At 44.3% G+C, this 22,165-nt stretch overlaps 2 protein-coding genes and 1 long non-coding RNA gene across 3 annotated transcripts in view; 2 read left to right on the top strand and 1 right to left on the bottom strand.

Moving 5' to 3' along the window:
• Positions 1–440: 440 nt before the first annotated feature.
• Positions 441–8,202, top strand: SMIM8 (small integral membrane protein 8). Its single transcript, XM_075597858.1, has 3 exons — positions 441–523; positions 2,765–2,944; positions 5,706–8,202. The coding sequence occupies exons 2-3, from the start codon at positions 2,807–2,809 to the stop codon at positions 5,862–5,864; spliced, it is 297 nt and encodes a 98-aa protein (XP_075453973.1). The 5' UTR covers positions 441–523; positions 2,765–2,806; the 3' UTR covers positions 5,865–8,202.
• Positions 2,661–22,165, bottom strand: part of LOC142493599 (uncharacterized) — a 48,250-nt gene continuing 28,745 nt past the window's right edge. The window contains exon 3 of the long non-coding RNA XR_012801147.1: positions 2,661–2,942. This is a non-coding gene — a long non-coding RNA (uncharacterized LOC142493599). The remainder of the gene's footprint in view (positions 2,943–22,165) is intronic.
• C4H6orf163 (chromosome 4 C6orf163 homolog) overlaps positions 6,556–22,165 on the top strand; it is a 37,001-nt gene continuing 21,391 nt past the window's right edge. Inside the window, exons 1-3 of the mRNA XM_075594682.1 lie at positions 6,556–6,694; positions 9,980–10,057; positions 10,939–11,033. Of these exons, the coding sequence (XP_075450797.1) occupies positions 6,556–6,694; positions 9,980–10,057; positions 10,939–11,033 (312 nt within the window). The remainder of the gene's footprint in view (positions 6,695–9,979; positions 10,058–10,938; positions 11,034–22,165) is intronic.

The raw sequence follows: 22,165 nt of genomic DNA, 5'->3' as shown, positions 1-22,165 counted from the left end.
TCTAGTTAAAGACATCTATTTTACCCTATTTTTTTCCGTAGAAAGCAGCACGTTCTGCATTAGCAACTTCTTAATCACATGTGGGGTTTCATTGACAGTCAGAGACTTACTCCGATTGCTATATTGTGTCCACCAGGCAGATATTCTTGTCCAATAGATACAACACCCCCAAGTTCAGTACTAGAGAAAGAATAATAAGATTGGCATTGAATGAGTTGGGGATGCTTCATGACAAAGGGCGGTAAATAGGTATCATTATCCAATTTGTCATAGCATTGAATCATTTCATGATCGGATCATTGCACTTTAGTAAATGAACGTATTGAAACGATCATTCACTGCATCAATGTGCTACCTTGCAAATCCTTTGTATAATTGTTCACATTGCAAAGAAGCTGCTGCTCGCACTCCGCACAGCAGAGGGCGCTGCACATTGGAGGCTGTATGTGAGCTTCAGGCAGTAGCAGGTCTGAGCTGTCCTCCTGCTTCCGGGAGCACATGCAGGGTGACCTGATTCCTTCATGTATGTACTGTATCATGTTTGCATGACGTGGGTATGAGCTTGCCGGCTGTATGTATTCATTGCTGTACTGACACGCATCACGGTGTGCAGGAACTGCACATTATATCATTATATATATACACACACACACACACACACACACACACACACACTTCCCCCGATTTGTTATAGTATGCTAATCATAAATATACATGAGATACATTTATTTTTATCCAAGACCACTATTTAATGTAATCTATGTAGATGTGTCATTTACACGTGACATACTGTAAAGTTGTAAGCCCTGCTTCCACTCTAGCTACAGGTGTGTGGTTTTATTCCATAAGAGCACAACAAAGACAATGAATAAGCAATCTTAAAAATAACAAATGTAACAATCCTCATGTATGTATGTATGTATACAGTACAGAATCATGTTACCAACATACATATATATACATCATCTTTTATGTATACATAAATGTATCCAGCCGGCCCTTCCTTCTCTTACCGTGCACCCCAAAACTGGAACAACCTACCGGTGACTCTCGCAGCCACCACCAGTCTAAGTTCTTTCAAAACTAAGGCTGTCTCACATTTTAATCTAGTCTGTAACTGTTACATACACCTATAATATACATCTTCTCTAACTGCATGCAATGTATTGTATATAATGTATACCCTGTTCATTTATGTAACTATTTTTAACCATGTATTATTTGTCATTAACTAAGTCCAGGACATACTTGAAAACGAGAGGTAACTCTCAATGTATTACTTCTGGTAAAACATTTTATAAATAAACTATATGAGCTGTACTAATGAATTAGACATATTTACAGTAGGTTACGTTGACCTTATTACCAGAATAAATGTCTAGTTCTATGCAAATTAAACTATATATATATATATATACATATAGACCACTCCCAGTAGAAGGCTCTTGGCCGAAATGCGTAGGAGCAGGTCTAGCAGGCAGGATCCCCTGGTTTGTCCCTCCTCTGGGTCACGTTATTATGCTTTGAGCATTCCTTCTTGTCTCCTCCGTTCACCCACCAATTTTTGTACCTGACCATAGGTGATGTATTACTCTCCATGTTTGCAGGCCTGAATGTGCTTTTTTTGGCTTTATACTGTGTATCTTTGCTGTTACTCACATGCTATTTTTTGTCACTATAGACAAACCCTAGACTGTAGGAGATAGTAGTATGCTTTGATTTCTTGCCTATGATCACGTAGCCATAGCCACGGTTATTAAGTCTGTTACTTGCTATACCAGATTTACCTTGTCAGGTACTTTAGAATATCATCTCAGTCAACTTTGACTTTTGGCTTTGTCCCCATGAGGGTATGTGTCTGGAGGATGTGTCAAGCTTTGTAATGAACAGGGGATCTATGCTTCATTTTAACAATTTCTGTGCTTTGTTTTAATAATTGTTCTGTGACAATATATAAATAAACATTAGGTGATTTGTACTTTCAAACAAACTAGAGTGATTTTTTAGGGCCTATTCTTCTCTCTTACCATATATCTAAATATATATATATATATATTAATTGGAGAAAGTCAGTACGCACTCCATAAGCAAAGCAATATTTGTAGGTGCAGGTCCCATAAAAAATTAAAAGGCCTCGGCCATGTTCCCTGCTTGCTGGCGGAAGCGCGCTCCCGCTCAGCACTGAGCCCCTACAGCCGCAATTAGAGCGGCTTTAGTAGGGGCTCACCTATGCTTCCGCAAGCGCGCGGAAGCGTAGGTCCTAGGGGAATTTAACATTTCCCCGCTTGCCGGCGCGACAGGCCGGTCACGTGAGCGGTTCGCCCAACGAGGGCGAACCAGCTCTGTGACGTCACTGGCCCGCCCCCGCAAGGCCAGGGAAAGCACCCGCTTTCCCAGAGCCTCAGCGAGCAAGCAGGGAGCCTGGCCGAGGCCTAAGATAGCAGAGACCGAAACGTTGGTTGTTTTGTGCCATGTTTTGAAAATACACTTTATCAACTGAGGATTGTGTTCTATCTCCTGATTTCATGGATCCAACACGGTATTGTTATCTTATATATGTCACACAGACTGGAATGGGCTACATAAACTGTGGGGTGCTTTCTTGAGTGTTTTGTGTTTACAGATGATAATTACAAGTAACATGTTGATCTATACTTGAATGACATGCCCCAAAACATTTTCTTTCCCCTTTCAAAGAAAGTTAGACTTGTGTTAACCAAGATCCACATATTTATTTGAAACCAGCATATGTTTATATCATTAGTGCAAGTTGCCTGATACGGCGACCTAGTTACTGCCGGTCAAGATGTCGTCGTCGTCTTCTGAGCCTCCAGGTATAAAAGGTGATGCCCCAAAAGAGAAGGATTACCGTACCCCCGGATTCAGAGGTTTGCAGACAACCAGCCTGTTCCGGGCAATCAATCCGGAGCTATTCATCAAACCTGTAAGGAATACTGAACGTTTTTATTCATGCTGATTTATCTCTTTTGCAGCAGGCAGGACCGGCAACATTTGTATAAGCCGTAAACTAGATAAATGATCCACCCACTGACTCCTTACACACTGATACTGTATATAGAATGTGGAGAATAGTTTCTCTATTTCATTCTAGGTCATGTGGGAGGTACATACATTGTAACAACAGGACAGTACCATTCTGAAATATTCAACTCAGTGACATCGTGAACTCACCTGTTGGTTAACCGGGGCAAGTCATTGGTGGATTAGTGTAAAGGATTTTGGTTTATGATGCAAATAGTAAAATATATATATATATTCCTTCAAAGCAAAAAAGGTATATTTGCATTTATTATTTTTATTTATATAAGAACAAAGGACAATAACTTACAGTAGATAAAATATTGGTGTGAAATCAGAATTGTACTGAATGTTTCACATGGTAACTTGTTGGTGTAAATGTTTTAAGTAAAACCACCTAGGTGTACAGCTACTGTCTGTCCACTTGAGCAATTATATGGGTCAGCACAACATGGCAATTTTCATACCCTGCTCTCTTAGGCTGCGTCCATGGTATGGACAACCGCGCGGACGCGTCCGCACGCTGAGCAATCAGACTGCCTAAGGGCAGTGATCGCGTCTATACGGAGTGCGGAAGCGAACGTGCGTTGCGCAAGAAATCAGTTCAAGCTGATTTCTTGGCGCGACGGGTCGGTCATGTGAGCGGTTCGTCCAATGAGGGTGAACAAGCTCCATGACGTCACTGGCATGTCCTAGACACAGCCACGGACGGCGCGTGTGCCATGGCCAGGGAAAGCACCCGCTTTCCCTCAGCCTCCGCACCGGACGAAGTGTCTATGGACGCAGCCTTAGGCTGCACTAATAGTGCCTTGCGACGGCGATGCGTCGTCGCTCCAAAACAAAATCAATTGACTCCGTCGTAAGCGCGAGGGAGTGATGTCGCGACTGAAAATTTGGAAGCCGGCTAAATTTGATTTTTTTTCTAGAGACAGTCGCCATATGTGACTGTCTCTAAACCAATCAAATTGTGCGGCCCGCCCCCTTAAGTGACGTCACTGGCGACAGTCGCTAAAAAACAAATTATAACTTTCGCTGGTGGCGAGGGGTGATGTCATCGGTCGCGTCGCTGTCGCCAGCACTATAAGCGTGGCCTTACACAATTTATTTTGTCATATTGAAAGAATAAATGCCATTTTTTCTTTTTGATCACAAGAAACTAGTTCTTAAACATATTGTGAATAAAAAGACCACCAGGGTCTCAAAATATGAATTGCTTATCAGTACCATGCACGTTCCCGTTTGTACACCGGTAGAGAAAGTGATACAGACATGCAATAACTTTTATACATTGCTGCTCTGACACAATGCCACTGAAGATAAGGGGGATCCAACGCACAACGGATTTGCTAAACAGAAAATGTATTGTGCCACACAACGTTTCGACCGTTGGGTCTTTCTCAAGTGACAGGCCTAACGGTTGAAACGTTGTGTGGCACAATAAATTCTCTGTTTAGCAAATCCGTTGTGCGTTGCATCCCCCTTATCTTCATTTCAATCAGGATCACCAGGGCAGGTACCCCTTGAACCAGCAGCACCGGTAATATTGAATGCATTGTTTTGTTTGTGGTGTGCAGCATACAAATTTCTTTAGCTGACACAATGCTGAGCATCCACCTGCACATTAAATGAAAAGATACCAGTTATTTTATTTTCTCTGCTTACATTTTTCACCTCCATTTCAAACTTTCGGCTGTACACACAGCTGGCTTGTATTATAATTAGCTGAAAATCACTTTCCATTCCCTTTATTTTCATCTTACACTATAAGTAATGTAGAGCCTTATCGGATTATCTTATATTGTACAAAGTTGCAGTTTTCAGACGAAGCCCCCCAATAAAGTTAATGGCCATTTTTGACCCAAAAAAGTCTGGCTGACCACTTTGGGCAGTATAGGATAAAGCCCGTTGTGTTTGCCTTAAAGCGTCGGTCTGCACTGATCGCAAATCTTCTTTGCATTTTTTTTTTTTTTTTACATAGAGATCTCCTTGTTTCCGTCATTGTTTTAAATCTCATGCTATGTTCAGAAGATGGAAGCAAATGTATTATGTGTCTGTTTGGTTAAGATTAGTCTCTCCCCAAAGCCGTCTAAAGGTTACCATGGTAACCCCAGAAGCTGGAGATTAAGAGTCACAATTTAACACAAAAAAAGCAGGGGGTACAAGACACTAACATTTTATGTGTTAAGGAAAACACAATAGTGCATTCACTTTTTATTTCAAAGGTCAGAGTAAAATAAAAAGAGCGCCCTTATTAAAACAGAATGTGCGTAATAACATAACACTAGGTCCCATAGCTTCCTTAACGATCGCTGACTTTTTTGAGTTAAACTTTTATATAGGCGAGGGGGAGAAGGGTATTGCTGTTTTAAGTGTGCTGTGACTATTATGCTAGCTCTATGCCACGAGTGGCCAACTCCAGTGCTCAAGGTCCTCCAACAGGTCAGGTTCTAAGGATATCCCTGTTTCCGCACAGGTGGTGCAGTCTTCAACTGAGCCACTGATTGAGCCACCTGTGTTGATTCAGGTATATCCTGCAAACCTGACTTGTTGGTGAACCTTGGAGACCGGAGTTGTCCACCCATGGTCTATGCTATCCTTTCTGTTAGTGGTGACGGGTCACATATCAACCTAATGAAGTATTGATATATATATATTTCTTTTAACAGAACAAACCAGTTATGGCATTTGGACTTTTTACAATTACCATGTGTGTGGCCTACATTGCTTACTTACACGCAACTGAAGAAAATAAAAAGGATATTTATGAAGCGATTGACAGCGAGGGGACCAGATACACAAGAAGGAAAACTTCCAAATGGGATTAAATTGTAGAACAAAGGCTTTTGGACTTCATGAATTGTAAATATGGATTGTGCGACTGGTGCTGAAGCTGAATAAAATAACGTCCCTCTTGTCTGGATGTAGAATTTTGATAACACAATATGTGTAAAATGAGCAAATATGTCAATTGAAGTGTACACCTCAATATTTGCTCTTAGTAGGACACAACGGTATCGCTGATACACAACAGCCAATTATTTGTACATGCTTTTATGTGCAGAGCTTTAGTAACCGTATTTAATCTGGCTGAAAGAAGACTTTTCTTGGGTTGGGATACTTTTATTAGACCAAATGAAAGGTGCAGTCTTTCACATTTTCAGTTGAAGGCATAGTACTTGTGTGTTCTTTGTGACATCACAGGAGATGTGACCGATCAGGTTTGGTTACCATGGAATACAAGATTACAGGTAATGTGCATTGGTAAATCACCTTCCCAGCAGCCTGCATTGAAAGGGGGAGAGCTGGGGCAATGTGCTGTAATTAGCTATGTTCTGCAGGTGTTGCAATATCACCAAACAATTATACGTCTGTATTAAGATCCAATGGTTTCTTAGCACAAATTACCAGTAGTACTTGCCTGCATGTGTAATACATCAAGAGCACCAAAAAGATACCTTTTATACTGTACTGATACTAGTCTGATAACCTCAATGGAAGAAATCGATTAATATAATCATGTCACACAACCCTACTCGTACCACACTTCTGGCCCTTGATAGAAGTACAGGAGAGGCCTCAATAGCATCTGCTTACGACCCAGTGTATGAATACAAGCCCTATATAATCCGATGTTACACACACCAGGATATATTAGGTAAGTTTGCTTTAGGGATAGGATTTTCTTTTTATTCAGACTAAGCTGCTGTAAGGGGTGATAATTGTGTATCTTTGATGTATTTCATTATGTAATTGTTTAGCATGTGAAATAATCATTTTTAAAAAAGGGTGTGGGCCGAGCACGCGCATTTTAAGTGAAACTTCTTTGTCACTGTTTTGTCACAGAAATTGTATTTGTGATGGTGATGTTTTTAACTACAAACCAAAACACAATTTCAGTGAGAAAACGCAAAGAAGTTTGACTTAGAATGCGCATGCTCAGCACTCCCCTCCCCCTGTTTTAGCAATTTGCACGTCTAGATTTACACTAACTGAATTCCGTGTGTGTGTATCATTGGGAAGGGTTGTGACCGTTCTGTTGAGAAGGGAGGGGGCCCTGCCTGTGCAGCAGAGAGTTCAGGCATAGGAAGGGGTCCAGGCTGCTGATCACAGAAGTTTCAGCCGAATTCTGGAGCTGTGCGCATACACGCGGTGCGGGCCACGCCGTTACTGCACATGCGCCGTATGGCATGGTTTACAATCTCCTCTGCGCATGCGCTGCCCACAACCTCCGTGCGACCATCATTAGTATGACGCAACATCCGTCATGGTTTTTTGAGAGGATGGGGGGCGGCCTTGAGGACTGGAGTTGAGTTGCCCTGCGGCACTGGAATGACTAAGGCCTTGACCCCGCTGCCTACTACAGCGGACGCTGCACGGACGAGAGCCCTCCCCTCAATGGCGCCGGGGCCGCAGCGCTGGGGCGAGAGCTGCTCCTGCTCTCAATAAAATTGAGAGCAGGACTCGCGTCGAGCGATACGGCACGCCCCCTGGCGGTTCAGCCAATGAGGGCGAACCTGCCGGGTGACGTCATGGCCGCGCCCCCGTCACTCCCCCACCACGCCCCCCCCCCCGGTCTCTCTTCCTGCAGTGAGCTGCAGACCAGGTAATCGGCTGCATGCGCCGCCAATCTCGCGGGCGCGCGTTGCAGCGGAGATACCGGGGCCTTAGCCCTACAGGCTCGGAACTTCTTAGTTTGGTGACCCCATTCTACAAATATGACTCGGTGGCAGGCACATGAGTATCTATTTTTAAAATACATGCCACTTATTGTGCTAATAGATAGGAATACTTTTACAGGTCTGTTGGATACAATTACTCAGCACCGTGCAAATTGATCCTGCAGCTCACATTTATTCTATCATCACAGGGGAAATGGACTATCATAGTATAGCATTGAAAATAAAGTCTAAAATGTCACTGCGACTCAAGTGGCTTCTCTAACATTTCCTATCAATGGCAGAATGTACACTTTTCTGTTGAGGTTTAGTGTGTGACCGACATTATGATTTGTAAAGGCATTACGCGACATACAGTTACAGCCCATTCACTTGTATGCGCCATATGGTGTCTTATGGAGTAGCACTGCTCTGTAAATGAGTCTCAATGTCAAATCAGTTAATCGTGGCTTATCAATATTGTGAATAAAGCACACATCCGCTTGAATCTTGCATATTTGTATTAATGCTGTTTTGTTTTGAAAGTTTTTAGGTGCAAATTCACCATATAAATATATCCATCAAAAGCACTTCTTTAGGAAATAATTATGGACTGTGTACAATGTTAGTTGTGGATTTCTTTATGCAGTGTCCACTGTTGCCCACTTATTTGAAAGTTTCTTTAATCGTCCACAAAGATAGCACTAAATAAATGAAAATGCCTAGCAAAATTAGGCATCAGTCATAGGATTAAAGTAATGTAATGAACCCCTGCCCAGCCCCTGCAACCTCACAACCCAAACCCACCACACCATGTATATTCATGTCAAAAGGAGTGCTACGGGGATGGTGACCTCATGCACAGTATATAACAAAAGACAAAAAAAGCCCCAATGCTACCTCCAATATATCAAATTCAATACTTATCTGTTTTTCTTTGGCCAGAGTATTCTAAAATTGCAAACCACATCATGGTAATCCCTTTTCTGCAGGTCCTACACTACCTGTAAATGCTCCCCTCCCCTCTAATGGAGGGATAAATGTCTGAATAGACTGGTCATTCACAGGTGTGTAATAAGACCAGCTATTTAAAAGGTAGGATGGGTGAGCTTAAAACCAGGGAGGAGGAGTCACAAACCTATAGTACAAACAATTGTTACCAATTCACATTGACAACCATGCAAACTCTGAACTCAAATCCACCACAACATATCGTTTGTTGCTTTCTCTTTAAATGACAAATATTGATCACTAATTGTGAATGGTGTCATGGAAATATTTGGTGCAATACAAACTCAACTCCATATGTTCTGCTCTAAAGCATTGGTGGGCAACAGCTGGTGCCGGCCGTATGAAGCCTGCGGGGGCTTCACCTGTGGCCTCCAACCACTGCCAGCACCAACAACCCTGTCTCCCCATTGCAGAGGGAGCCGAAATGCTGCTGCGTCTGCTATCTGCTGCTACAGATGATAGTTTCTTACTCCCTCAACTGCTTAATGGCCGTGCACAGATAATTACTGGTCCTCTCCTGTGCTGATCACTCGTTTTCAGTGTAAAGGGAGAAGCAGTATAGTATTAATTAGCAGCTGACTGGAGGGAAAGAGAAGCTCTCACCTGGAGGGGTAATGTATGGTCTTTTAGAGTGCTCAAGGGCCGTGCATGTGACCCTTGAAGTATATCATGTTTCTGGTTCTGTTAAAAGTAGCAAAAAGGCCAAAGACCTACTGCATTGCTCATCTGCTTCCAAACAGCGTACTCTGCAGTATTTAGTAGCCCCGCAGTGCTATCTGCACTAAGTTTATAGACTATTAAGATTTGCAAGCACCAGTGTTTCATGGAAAAGTTTACATTCTTTTAGTGATTGACTGATATTATTGTCAACATGCACAGAAATCAAAGAAGAGCTGCAGATTGTGACTTGCCCAGGGCTCACATATTCCTAATGCCTGCAAAAGAAAAGACGCTTTACCGCATGCATGTTGGGGTATCCTTTTTAGGGGTCCCAAACCCCTGTCTGTAAACTGCTCTAAGGAAGTGGGACAACAGTGTAGGACTTATTACATCATTGTAATTGTTCCTGGAGCACTCTTCACCCAGTGTCTTCTTATAATTGTCATTTTGTTATGGACCAATAGATGTTAAGCAAAGCAGGGTGGGTAGCTGTGTTGGTCCTTTCTTCCATGTAGTAACAAAGGAGGGAGAGGGAGTAGGTGGTATGATACTGTACCTTTTATTGGACCAATAAGTACAGTAGTTGATATGTTACAAGCTTTAAAACCTCTTAGGGTTCTTCATCGAGTATAATGATACCCGAGAGGTTGGAAAGCTTGTAACATATCAACTACTTATTGGTCCAATAAGAGGTATCATACCACCTACTCCCTCTCTCTCCTTTGTTACGACAATAGATGTTAAAAACATGTCTAATCCTTGGATGTGTTTGACTTAATCTATCAGTACCTTAACTAAAACAAAGTTTGAAAACTGACCTCAAACAATAGTCATTTATTGAACAATGTATCATTCAAAACAGCACCACATGTAGTGAAGAAAATAATCTTGTTGAAAGCAATAGAATTTTCGTGGTTTAATAATTCTGGTGTCATTTTACCCCATATTTGCACCAGTTTTACCATGATGCACAGATCCCTAAAGGTCTCAGTCTCGGAGTACTTCAATTAGAATACAATCAATAGAGATACAGTCAATGCGGTGCCATTGCATAGACCAGGGGTGCGCAAACTCTTCTCCCTGCGCCCCCCTGCCTGCTCTCACCCCCCTGCTCGGCTCAGGTGTCAAATGACTCCACAGGGTCATGTGACATCACGTGATCCCACGCCGGGTTGCCATGGTGACGCGTTGCTGGAAAGTTGCGGTAAGTAAAGTTACAGAGGTCTGGCGCGATGCCCAGCATTTAATTTAAATGAATTCGGGGAAGTGCAAGGCCTCTAACCGCAGATCTCCCCCCCAGAAAATCTCGCGCACCCCGAGCATAGACAACCTGCACAACCTCTGGCTTTTGGTTGACTGGTTGCTGATCTTGTCCTTTGGAAATAAAGATAAACTTCAGTGGTATCAACTAAAAATGAACTCCCTGAATTATTTACATTTAACACTTTTTCTCCTCATAATCGCTTAGAATTTCTTCATCAGTAACAATATTTTAGTTTGCAAATTAAAAGGTCATCAATCTGTTTGTAAGTGACATGTCATTAAAATATATATATTTTTTTAAATATTGTAGAAATAGGGTCCACAATTCATCTAAAGCTTCTTGAAGATTTTGCAGCAGACAAGAAGAGCTGTATTGAAAAGGCTATATCCACTGTGTGGTTACAGGTACAAGCTTTTCAAACTGGTCCTAATTAGTAAATGTACTGTTTTTTTATATTCTATAAGCACCTGCATGTAAAGAAAACATTTTGACAATTGTAACTGCCCATAACCTTTACGCTGTGTCCAAATGGCTTATTATTCTGTCCCATATGTTTTGTTCTTGCCTCTTCTCACAAGTCAGCAATAGGAAACATTATTTAGGAAACACCTGTTTATACTAGTGCAGGGTTGGCCAACTCTAGTGCCACCAACAGGTTATATGCACCTTCGGGGGGGGGGGGAGAAGAGAGAGAGAGAGAGAGAGAGAGAGATATTTGCCGCCGTGAAAAGAAAAAGATAAAAACAACTAAATAAGCACACAATAGGGCGTTGGCCGAATCACTTGACAAGTTTGTGGCTGAAACTCTGCAACATGTGAACAATATGCCGCCACTCCTGAAACCAACTCGTATTCTGATGATGAGCATCCCAATGTACTTGTTTCTGAAAACGTTATGTAACAGGTCTTCTCACACCCGCTGGGAGATTTCTATTGTACACAGTGTTTTGTGGTGCTCACAGGATGCTGAGTTTCCGTCTGTGTTAATGGGGAAGACAGGACAGGCTTTCAGAGTGATGGTTGGTTCTTTCTGTAAGGAATCCGCTCCGCGGTTTACTGGTTGCCTTACCTTGCAGATGTGCAGTCCTGGAGCACCTCTCCTGATGTTTGCTGCAGCCTGGATTAACTCACCAAAGCAATACACACTCCCTCTGGTATCTACTGCAGCTGTGCAGCCTTTCACTGCAACCATACTTGCATTCACTCATTGGAGCGGTACCTTCACACCCCCGCCGGGGATTGGTCCGCTGGCCTTTAAGTACTGTCTTCCCCATAATGCTCCCTGCCGAGCATAGTCCTTCCTGGATGTCACTATCTGTTCTGCCACAAGCCCTCGCTTGTTCCTGTCTCTCATGCTGAAGCGGAGTATTCTCCTTGTTGTCTGCAGCTCCAGGTTTCCTAAGGCCGGCTGCTATATTCACGCAGCGGTCTGCTCCAGTCTCCTGTGTTGTAGCTGAGTACTCTTCTTGTTCACTTCAGCTCCTTGTTTCCTGTGACCGGTTGCTATATTCACGCAGCGGTCCACTCCTGTTCTCCTGTGCTGAAGCAGAGGTTTTCGTCCCTGCGTCCCTCAGCCTCCTGGATTCCTGCACTGAAGCGGATGTTTCGTCCCTGCGTTCTTCAGTCTCCTGGATTCCTGCACTGAAGCGGAAGTTTCCCTGTGTATCTTCAGCTTCCTGGTTCCTGGGGCCTACTCTTTCCCTAATCTAGAGAGGCCGTGTCCTGGTTCCTGCGCTGAGACAGAGGATTCCCTAGCCCGCTCAGGACTCTTGCGCTGTAGCACTGGTGCACCCGTGCAGCAAAGCGGTGTGCTACTCTGGTCTGCCTACCATCTCCTGTGACCAGTACCATGGGCCATGGTCGTCGCTCACGCAGAGGCCAACCCCGCGCTCCTCAGCTGAAGCGGGGCTCTCCTGACTACCTGTTGCCGAACTCTTGCCTGAACAATGTTTATCCTGATGTCTCCTGTCCTGACCCTGGCTTCTACAACGACGACGCTGTCTTCTCCAATCCTGATCCTGCGACATATGACTACGAACTGCGCAATCCGGATCAGCCTGCGCGGTCTCAGGTCGGTGCTTTTACAACCCCACCTCAGCCTCGCGGTCCGGTCCTGGTTTGTGGCGAGCAGAACCCTGACAGTATGCTCGGCCGCACAAACTCGGACCGCCCTGTGGTGAGGGTTGGTAAGTTTCTGTCTGAAAGCCTGTCCCAGCCTGTAAACCAGTCCCAGTGTGAATACCAGTTTCTATGTGAGATAATACCCCTGATTGAAGATCTGATTGTGTTTGTAGGTTTAACCCCTTTGCAAAACAAATGCCGTAATGATCTCATGATGAAGGTTTACCGCCTCCGGGACTTAAAACAATCGCTGGCCGCTTGTATTTGCTTTCCTGGTTACCCTTTAACTTGGGAAAATGTGTACCCTTTAGAATTGGACGACGCCCAAAAGGAACTCTCTTCCCTGGCCTTGTCTTTAGACATTTATATAGCAAAAGAGGACCCTCTCCTCATGTTGGCTGATGCTCAAAAAACACTCCATATCCTTTCCTTGACATTGGACATTTGCATAAAGGAACAGGATCCCCCCCTCGCCAGCTTCGCTGCCGCTTGGCTGTATCCCTGGTCTACCACGGATCCTTGCCCTGAGTGTATGGCCGGGTTCCCTGACACCAATGATATGTTTTCGTTAACCCCTGCCGATCAGTCCTGTGAGGTCCCCCTGGAGAATACATATGTTGCTCTACCCAGCACTAATGTTCTTGTATCAGAGAATAAGTTCATTAGTTCTCCTAATTCTAGCTCAGAAGTCCTTTCTCTAGGTCTTGAGGGTTTTCCAGCTTTAACCCTTGCCGAGCAGTCCTGTGAGGTTCCCCTGGAGAATACATATGTTTCACTAGCCAACACTAAGGTTCTACTATCAGAGAATAAGTCCCTTTGTTCCCCTATTTCTAACTCCGAATCTGTCACTCCAGCTCTTGAGGGTTTTCCAGCTTTAAACTCTGCTAGGCAGTCCTGTGCGCTTTCCCCGTCAGAGAAAGAATCCCTAAGTTCTGTTCCCAGGGTTATTTCTGTATTAACCCCTGTGGGGCAGCTCTCTGAGTTTCCTTTGGTAAATCCCTGTTCTCTGTCAGCCATGGTCACGCCCCTAGCTTCAGAGGAGAGATTCCTGGTCTGTCCTAATACAGAGAGAAAATTACCTATGTTTTACTCTCAGGCATTGTCTGCATTAACCCCTGTAAATTCTTGCTGCCTCCAAGTTAATGCCTTCGTTTTAGCCTCAGAGAATGAGTCCACAAGTCAGACAGCAGAGGTTGCATTGAGGGATTCCCATAACCGTACGGAGTCCCTAGATATTCTTTGCTATAAATCCCCTGCTTCAGCTCAAGTTTCCGCAGTTTCGTCTCCGGAGACTTCGGCTAAAGTTCTGGTTCCTGATAAATGTATTCAGGAGTCAGGTTTTCCCCTAAGCTTGCTCGCAGAGTTCCTTCTCCCGGGTGTTTCGCTGAACCAGCCTGTCGCCCATATAGCGGTGATCCCTGCTTCAGCGCATAGTTCCCACATTATGGAGTCTGCAGTAATTTCTGGTTTCCCAGACATTCCTTACCAAATACCTACTTCAGAGACCAGTACAGTTATGATTCACCCCCGTGTACTGTCTGAGTTCTCCTCCTCTTTAAGCTTAGGGTTAAAAGCATACAGTAGTCTGTATGTCCCTCCTGGGGTTCATATTATGTTCCCAGGAATGTTTGCTGACGCACGGTTTTCTCCCAAAAGTGACGCTTTTTCATATAGATTAGTAAAAAGCTTGCACACTGTTTCCCTTTTCGCTGAATTGTGTCTTTCTAGTTTTGAGACTCTGAGAGGTAATGATTCTCCTTCTGATTCTGAAGCTCTTCCTACAAGGAGTATCCTGATTGGGGGTCCCCCTGATTTCTCTGTCCAGGCTAATTCTCCAGGGATCAGCATATCTGTGGTCACTTCCTTAGTACTGTCTGAGGTCACCATGCATATATTACAAGTCCTGGGGTTTAAATCTGAGCTATTTAGCTGTCCTGCCTTTGCTGAAACCCAGTCCCTCAGTACTGTGTCTAAATATGTCCCAGCAAACATGGGGTTACTCTGGGAAGAAATTAAAGCTCCTGTCTTAAAGGGTGTTTTTTCTCACATGTCCAGCAAATCTAGAACCTCAGTAATTGTTTCTAAGTCACTTATCAATACATCTGATTTTTTCTCTAATCAAACCCAGACACCCTCACTATCGGTTAGGAGTCCTGTGATCAGAGATTTTGCATTAGAAAACACACCAATTCATGTTTTTGTCAGGTTAGGTACCCCTGTGGTTAGGGCCATTGCAGTTTCGGAAAAGACTCCTTGTACTCCTAAGGTGCCTGTCATTAAGAGTTTTCATAGTTCATACTTGCTGCTTGTTGATTCTCAAGGCCCTGTCACTGAGGTACAGACTTCAGCTTCTGATGTTAGCTTCCCTCCCACCACTACCCTGGCTCTGCCTTTTTCTCAAGCTACTGATCTGAAGATCCCAAGGACTATTCCTGATTCACTGACAATACTATCTCCCAATGAAGATTTCCCAGTATTGGAGAGCTCTACTGTTGTTTGCTTCTCTGCTCCTGCTAAACCATGGTTTTGTCCCTCGGAATTTTCGGTTGCCCCTGTTATTTCCTCTCAGTTGGAAATATTCTGTACGTATCCCAAGATTTCGGTCCCTATGCCGGGTTTACTGCTTGCCTTGTCACCTTCCATACCAATACCGGGAGATGCTTCCAACCAGCCTATACCCTTACTAACCATTACCTGGGAGCCTTCTAGAGGAAAAATTTCTCGCAAATTTCAACATGCAGTGGTCAGCCAAGACTTTTTCTGTTACAAAGTTCCTCCTGGTGTATTCGATCAACTATCAGGGCCGCTGATCCTAGATTCAGGTTCCTTTATTAAAGACTGGGCTTCCTGTAGGGGTTCTTCTGCCGTTTTTGCTCTGGAACCCTCTGGTTCTTCACAGCCCTGGATTTCCAAGTCATTTTGCGGGGCGAGCCATGTACCAAGGATGTTTCTTCTGCCACTCTTATTTCCTAGAACTGTACTCACCAAGGAACTGCTCGTTTACGGATCCCCTTTCCACCTAAAGAACTTTAGGAACAATTCGATGTCTCCGAGACCCATGGATGGTCCTGTCTGGCCGCTGTTTTCACCGTGGGGTGGGGGTACACTAAGGAGTAACCACGAGTCTCTGGACCACGACTCTACCCCCAATCCTAGACGGTTCAGCAACAATTCCCGGTCCCCCAACTCTATGTGTGCTCATGTTCGCCCGGAGGTCTCGCGTGAAGGGGGGGGTACTGTAAGGAATCCGCTCCGCGGTTTACTGGTTGCCTTACCTTGCAGACTGTGCAGTCCTGGAGCACCTCTCCTGATGTTTGCTGCAGCCTGGATTCACTCACCAAAGCAATACACACTCCCTCTGGTATCTACTGCAGCTGTGCAGCCTTTCACTGCAACCATACTTGCATTCACTCATTGGAGCAGTACCTTCACACCCCCGCCGGGGATTGGTCCGCTGGCCTTTAAGTACTGTCTTCCCATAATGCTCCCTGCCGAGCATAGTCCTTCCTGGATGTCACTATCTGTTCTGCCACAAGCCCTCGCTTGTTCCTGTCTCTCATGCTGAAGCGGAGTATTCTCCTTGTTGTCTGCAGCTCCAGGTTTCCTAAGGCCGGCTGCTATATTCACGCAGCGGTCTGCTCCAGTCTCCTGTGTTGTAGCTGAGTACTCTTCTTGTTCACTTCAGCTCCTTGTTTCCTGTGACCGGCTGCTATATTCACGCAGCGGTCCACTCCTGTTCTCCTGTGCTGAAGCAGAGGTTTTCGTCCCTGCGTCCCTCAGCCTCCTGGATTCCTGCACTGAAGCGGATGTTTCGTCCCTGCGTTCTTCAGTCTCCTGGATTCCTGCACTGAAGCGGAGGTTTCCCTGTGTATCTTCAGCTTCCTGGTTCCTGGGGCCTACTCTTTCCCTAATCTAGAGAGGCCGTGTCCTGGTTCCTGCGCTGAGACAGAGGATTCCCTAGCCCGCTCAGGACTCTTGCGCTGTAGCACTGGTGCACCCGTGCAGCAAAGCGGTGTGCTACTCTGGTCTGCCTACCATCTCCTGTGACCAGTACCATGGGCCATGGTCGTCGCTCACGCAGAGGCCAACCCCGCGCTCCTCAGCTGAAGCGGGGCTCTCCTGACTACCTGTTGCCGAACTCTTGCCTGAACAATGTTTATCCTGATGTCTCCTGTCCTGACCCTGGCTTCTACAACGACGACGCTGTCTTCTCCAATCCTGATCCTGCGACATATGACTACGAACTGCGCAATCCGGATCAGCCTGCGCGGTCTCAGGTCGGTGCTTTTACAACCCCACCTCAGCCTCGCGGTCCGGTCCTGGTTTGTGGCGAGCAGAACCCTGACACTTTCTCACTGGTGCAGCGCCTCCATCTCCAGCAGGCTCCAGTAACACTGGATGCAATCCCTGCAGGAGAACCTTCTTTGATACTCCCCCTGATTAATTGCAGTCCCAGTCTAGAGTATATAATTAACAGGAACAGCTTTATTGTATTGTATGTCTTTATATAGCGCCATTAATGTACATAGCGCTTCACAATAGCAATAAATGTGACAATCATATAAATAACAAATACAGATAACGGGACATGGGAATAAGTGCTTCAGACATAAACGTAACATTTAGGAAGAGGAGTCCCTGCTCCGAGGAGCTTACAATCTAATTGGTGTGTAGGAGGAATGTACAGAGACATTAGGAGGGCATTTTCGTAAGTGCTTCTGCAGGGGGAAGGGCTTTATTCATCAGTACAGCAGGGTACAGCATACAACAATATACTTCTTCCCTCTTCTGGATGGTCCCTGAAAGCTACCCCCAGGGCTTGAGGCCCTAAAGGTCTATCCTTATCTCCCTCATCCCCTAGTGTGGAGGGGAAGGAAGGTGGTCTGAGCCTTGACTCCACACTCCCAAGCCTCCTAAATGTAGATGTGTAGCCACTTAAGTACCCAGGAGGAGGGTCCAAGGTCTGAGCCCATGATTGGGCATCACACAGGCCTTAGCCCACCCCCCTGTCACTCAAGGAAGCTGCTTACTGCAGGGGAAACCCCGGATTAGCCCTAACACTGCCTGCACTGGTACCAGTGTTTATGTGTTAAGAAGTGCAGATTAGTAGCCAAGAAGATAAATGGCTACAGTTAAATAAGGAATGTGACAGTGGCAGTGCAATAGAAAATGCAAATAGTAGCAGCAGACACATTGGAAGTTGACAACAATAATGATTCTTCGGCAGAACTGTACAATGATAATTGATAATACCAACTCTTTCAAAGAAGAAATGACTGAGCCTGAAGACACACGCCTAACACTCAGGAAATGTCAACACACTTACATTTCAGGCCATTGACCATGTACCTCCCAATATCCGCAAGGGCAATTGGGATAAAAAAAACTCTTGCAGTGTGAAGCCAGATGGATATATATGTTACACACTCAATATCCATCTGGCATCACTGAGGGTTTTGTATTTTCCTCTTTTTTATAAATCTCAGTGGTTAAAAACATAATTGACAAACTTTTGGACTTCTTGTTTACTCCATTCACACTAAGTGATAACTGTATATACTTTATACAGCATATAATAGGGTCAGAATAGACTAATTACAATAAACTCCATAGCAATTACATAGTGCAGTTCCTATGCACCACCACACTTTTGTTCAGCACACTTTGGCATCCTCCGGTTGCCAAGGAAACAACTACGTATAAAGGGGCCGACAGGGACGCAGATACGCCCACCCCAGAAGAAGTCGCAGATAGCGACGAAACGTACCGTACGTCAGGTCTTAGCAGTGGCAGTGCAATAGAAAATGCAAATAGTAGCAGCAGACACATTGGAAGTTGACAACAATAATGATTCTTCGGCAGAACTGTACAATGATATTGATAATACCAACTCTTTCAAAGAAGAAATGACTGAGCCTGAAGACACACGCCTAATTCTCTGTGCTAACAAAAGTACAGTAAATGCATGGGACCCCTGCATGCTGCCCTGAGCATATAAGCATGGATGCCCAGGTGTCTATTGTTGTCAAAGGACCAAGAAAACTTGAAAACAAAGACTTTCCAACAAATGTAAATGGTCAAAAATGTTCTACAGCTTATTGCAAAAGACATATTCCATATGAAGAAATTGTCAACCGTCAGTGGATTGTATATTCTACAACAATGGACCAAATGTTTTCTGTGGCAAACTCTTTGGCAACCGCATCACTGCTTTAGGATCCAATGGTTTTTGTGACTGGAAAAATGTAAGTGTATGTCTGATCACGAGAAGTCAAAGGGGCATATGACAGTGTTTTGTGTTTTGAACTCGACCATCGACTAGAAAAAGAGTGCACGATAGACGGGCAAAACCAGAAATTGATCAACAGTGAAAAAGCTATCTTGCTTAATGTCTTCGAAAGGCTCATAGCCATTGTCCTGTTTCTGATGAAGCACAGCATGGCTTTTCGCGGTTCAGTAGACAAACTACAGCAGCCTCATAATGGAAACTTTTGGGGGTTTGTAGAATTTGACCCAGTTATGCAAGATGCGTACGTCAAGCTGAAATTCATGATCACTACTTGGGAAAGCGAATTCGAAATGAAGTTATCTCGTTGATGGGCAATAAGGTGAGACAAATCATTGTGGGCAGAATGAAATCAGCAAAATATTTTTCTGTGATTCTTCATTGTGCACCGGATCAGAGCCACATGGAACAGATGTCATTGATAATTTGATAAGTCTCAGATGGACAGTCAGTTCCAGCAGAAATTCATGAGCTCTTCATACATTTTCTGGAGGTTGTAGAAAGTACTGCCAAACAGCTAGAGCTGAAAATATTAGACCTAGATATTCAAGGTCAAGGCTACGGCAACAGAGGTAACATGAAGGAGCAGAAGTCGGATGTACAAGCACGTCTATTGTAGCTGTCTATTTATCACAGTGCGCTCACCACAAACAGGACTGAAGACCGCGGGGCTGAGGTGGGGATGGAAAGACACCGACCCACAACCACGCAGTCCTGTCCGGAATGCGTAGTCCAAGTCGTAGAGCATCGTAGGGTTGGAGAGGTCAGGGTAGTCAGGGTACTTGCCGTAATTCAGGGTTGGAGAGTGGAGGATGGTAGATTTCCGTAGCCAAGGTCCAGGGTATTAGAAGGTAGAATGGTCAAGGGACGAAGCCAGGGTCAAAGCGCAGGAGAGTGTAGGAATCCGAAGAACAGCCAGGATCAGGACAGGAGAGAACAGACAGGTAAGGCTAAGCAGGGATCAAGACACAACGAAACAGCAGCAGTGAGCACAATGCATAAACAGGAGTTTATGCTCAGCAATGAATGACAGACAGGAGCAGGTATATTAGTAGGAAGGATCCAATTACCTTGCAGGGGTGTGATCCAGTCCTCCAAAGGGTGTCAGGAAGGTACTAATCTGAAACAGCCTGCAGGCCAGGCTTCTCTGGTGATTACTTTTGTGAAGATTGAGATAATGTGTGTGGCTATCATCACCTCCATTTTGGTCTAACCGCCATTTTGAGTGTTTGCTTGTATGTATGCCAATTTGTTTCATTCGTGAATGAACTGTGAATGTTTGATTCTGCAGAGTATCGCTTCTGGATGTAACCCACCCTTGTGTAATTCCTACGAGTCATGTAATAAATTGAAATAGCATTCGTAAGGTTTTTCCTGCCTTAGATAATTTCTGCTGACCGTAGGATCTGTTATCTGACAGCTACAGTGCATACAGGGCTGGACAGAGTTACTCCCTTATGTCACAAGGTTAAGAGGCCCACATTATGGTAAATTATCGATAAGAATATAGCGTATGCAGCATATTTATGTATCAACCAATATGTATTTTTGTATGTCATCATATTATCATTTATCTCTAAGCCAGCCCCCTTAAGGGGTGTATTACTCATTTTGAAATGTATAAAAATGTGATCCAAGCAATATGCTGAGTTCCTTGTTGGAATTCTTTTCTCTCAATTGTTCAACAGATAAACTCATGTTGTTACTTTTTGAACCCTTGGCTCATTGATTTTATTTCTACGCTTTGACACTTTGGTTGCCGGGCAACCCGCGCGCGATGCGTGGCGAGGAGCGCTTACGTCACGCGGACGTGCGGCCGGGATTCCTCCCTGTGGGAGGCACCGACGTCTCCCTTGAGAGCGTTCGCATACCGGCTTGGCAGGCGCGTAGGTCTGCCGTGAGACGCGTCAGCCGGGCGGTTTCCGGCAGGAGTTGCGGAGGATGTTACACTATTGCAGCTAAATTCTAGGGCATTCTTCACTCCCTATGCCTGTCATAGTTACAACCTGCTTCTTTGTGAAATGGCAAAAACTTGTCATGAAGCAATATCATTTTTGGGTGTAATTCAGCACATTTATGTGTTATTGTCAAGCAAGCGATGGATTATTTTTTGCAAGTATCTTCCAAATCTCAAAAAGAGGGGAAGGAGAAACACAAAATGAATGTGCCCCCTAAAAGAATTCACTAAACTGCACACCAACAAAGTGTAAAAGTTAACTTTTAATAGATTTACTTAAAACATATATTACCAAAGAGTTGTGTACTGTGAGTTTAAAAATATATTAAATCAACACTACCAAGCATCCGTGTCATCAAATATATGATTATGCTATCCCAGTTAACAACTTAATGTTGGTGGGATATAGAGGACAGGGGATGCTGTGAGTCAGGGTATTAACCCCTCTGGAGCAACTGTGAGACCAGATGGTAAGTGTGTATATATATATATGTACAAGTCAGCGACCAGTTGATTGAATGAATATCCAGCTATCCTGCTATATTGGATATCACTAGGCACTTCAGTGAAAAAATATTAATAAACAGTATGTTAAAGTGCAAGTGCTTGAGTGATAGAGCTGGCACATGCAGTGATGATGATAGTAAATTCACAGCATAATTAAGCTGACAACCACAGCAATATTGAGGTGAGTTCACAGTAAGGTTCTGTGAAAACACCTGTCATGGAGAGCAGGAAAAGCAGGCACACTGACTGTGGAAATAAATAAATAACTGACTACTAGGGTCTACACAGATAGAACCAGGAGACTGCAGACACTACATTAAAACAGCTCCAAGTAGGAGACTGACAACATTGCGCGTCCAACGCGCGTTTCCCTCCAGCAAAGGAGCTTCTTCAGGGACAAATTTTACTGGGGGAGAGAGGGCTGAACCCTTTTATACCCTTTCAGTACCGTAATTGCAAAATCAATAGCTATCAGCTGTTGCACATGCGCACTGAGCTCGCGCCCAAACTGACTCAATAAACTACTCAAATGCTACTGAAATGCAATCTCTGTGGAATCCTTAGCATTGTACCTTTATTTTGCCGTGTTTACATGTTTTTCCGATCGTTTGCAGAGCTTCTAAAGCCGTAAATCATTAGCGACGCATATGATGTCTACTGCGCAT

This window comes from Ascaphus truei, chromosome 4 (genome assembly GCF_040206685.1).
Source record: "Ascaphus truei isolate aAscTru1 chromosome 4, aAscTru1.hap1, whole genome shotgun sequence".
NCBI classification, from domain to species: domain Eukaryota; kingdom Metazoa; phylum Chordata; class Amphibia; order Anura; family Ascaphidae; genus Ascaphus; species Ascaphus truei.
This window is presented reverse-complemented; position numbering and strand designations above follow the sequence as displayed.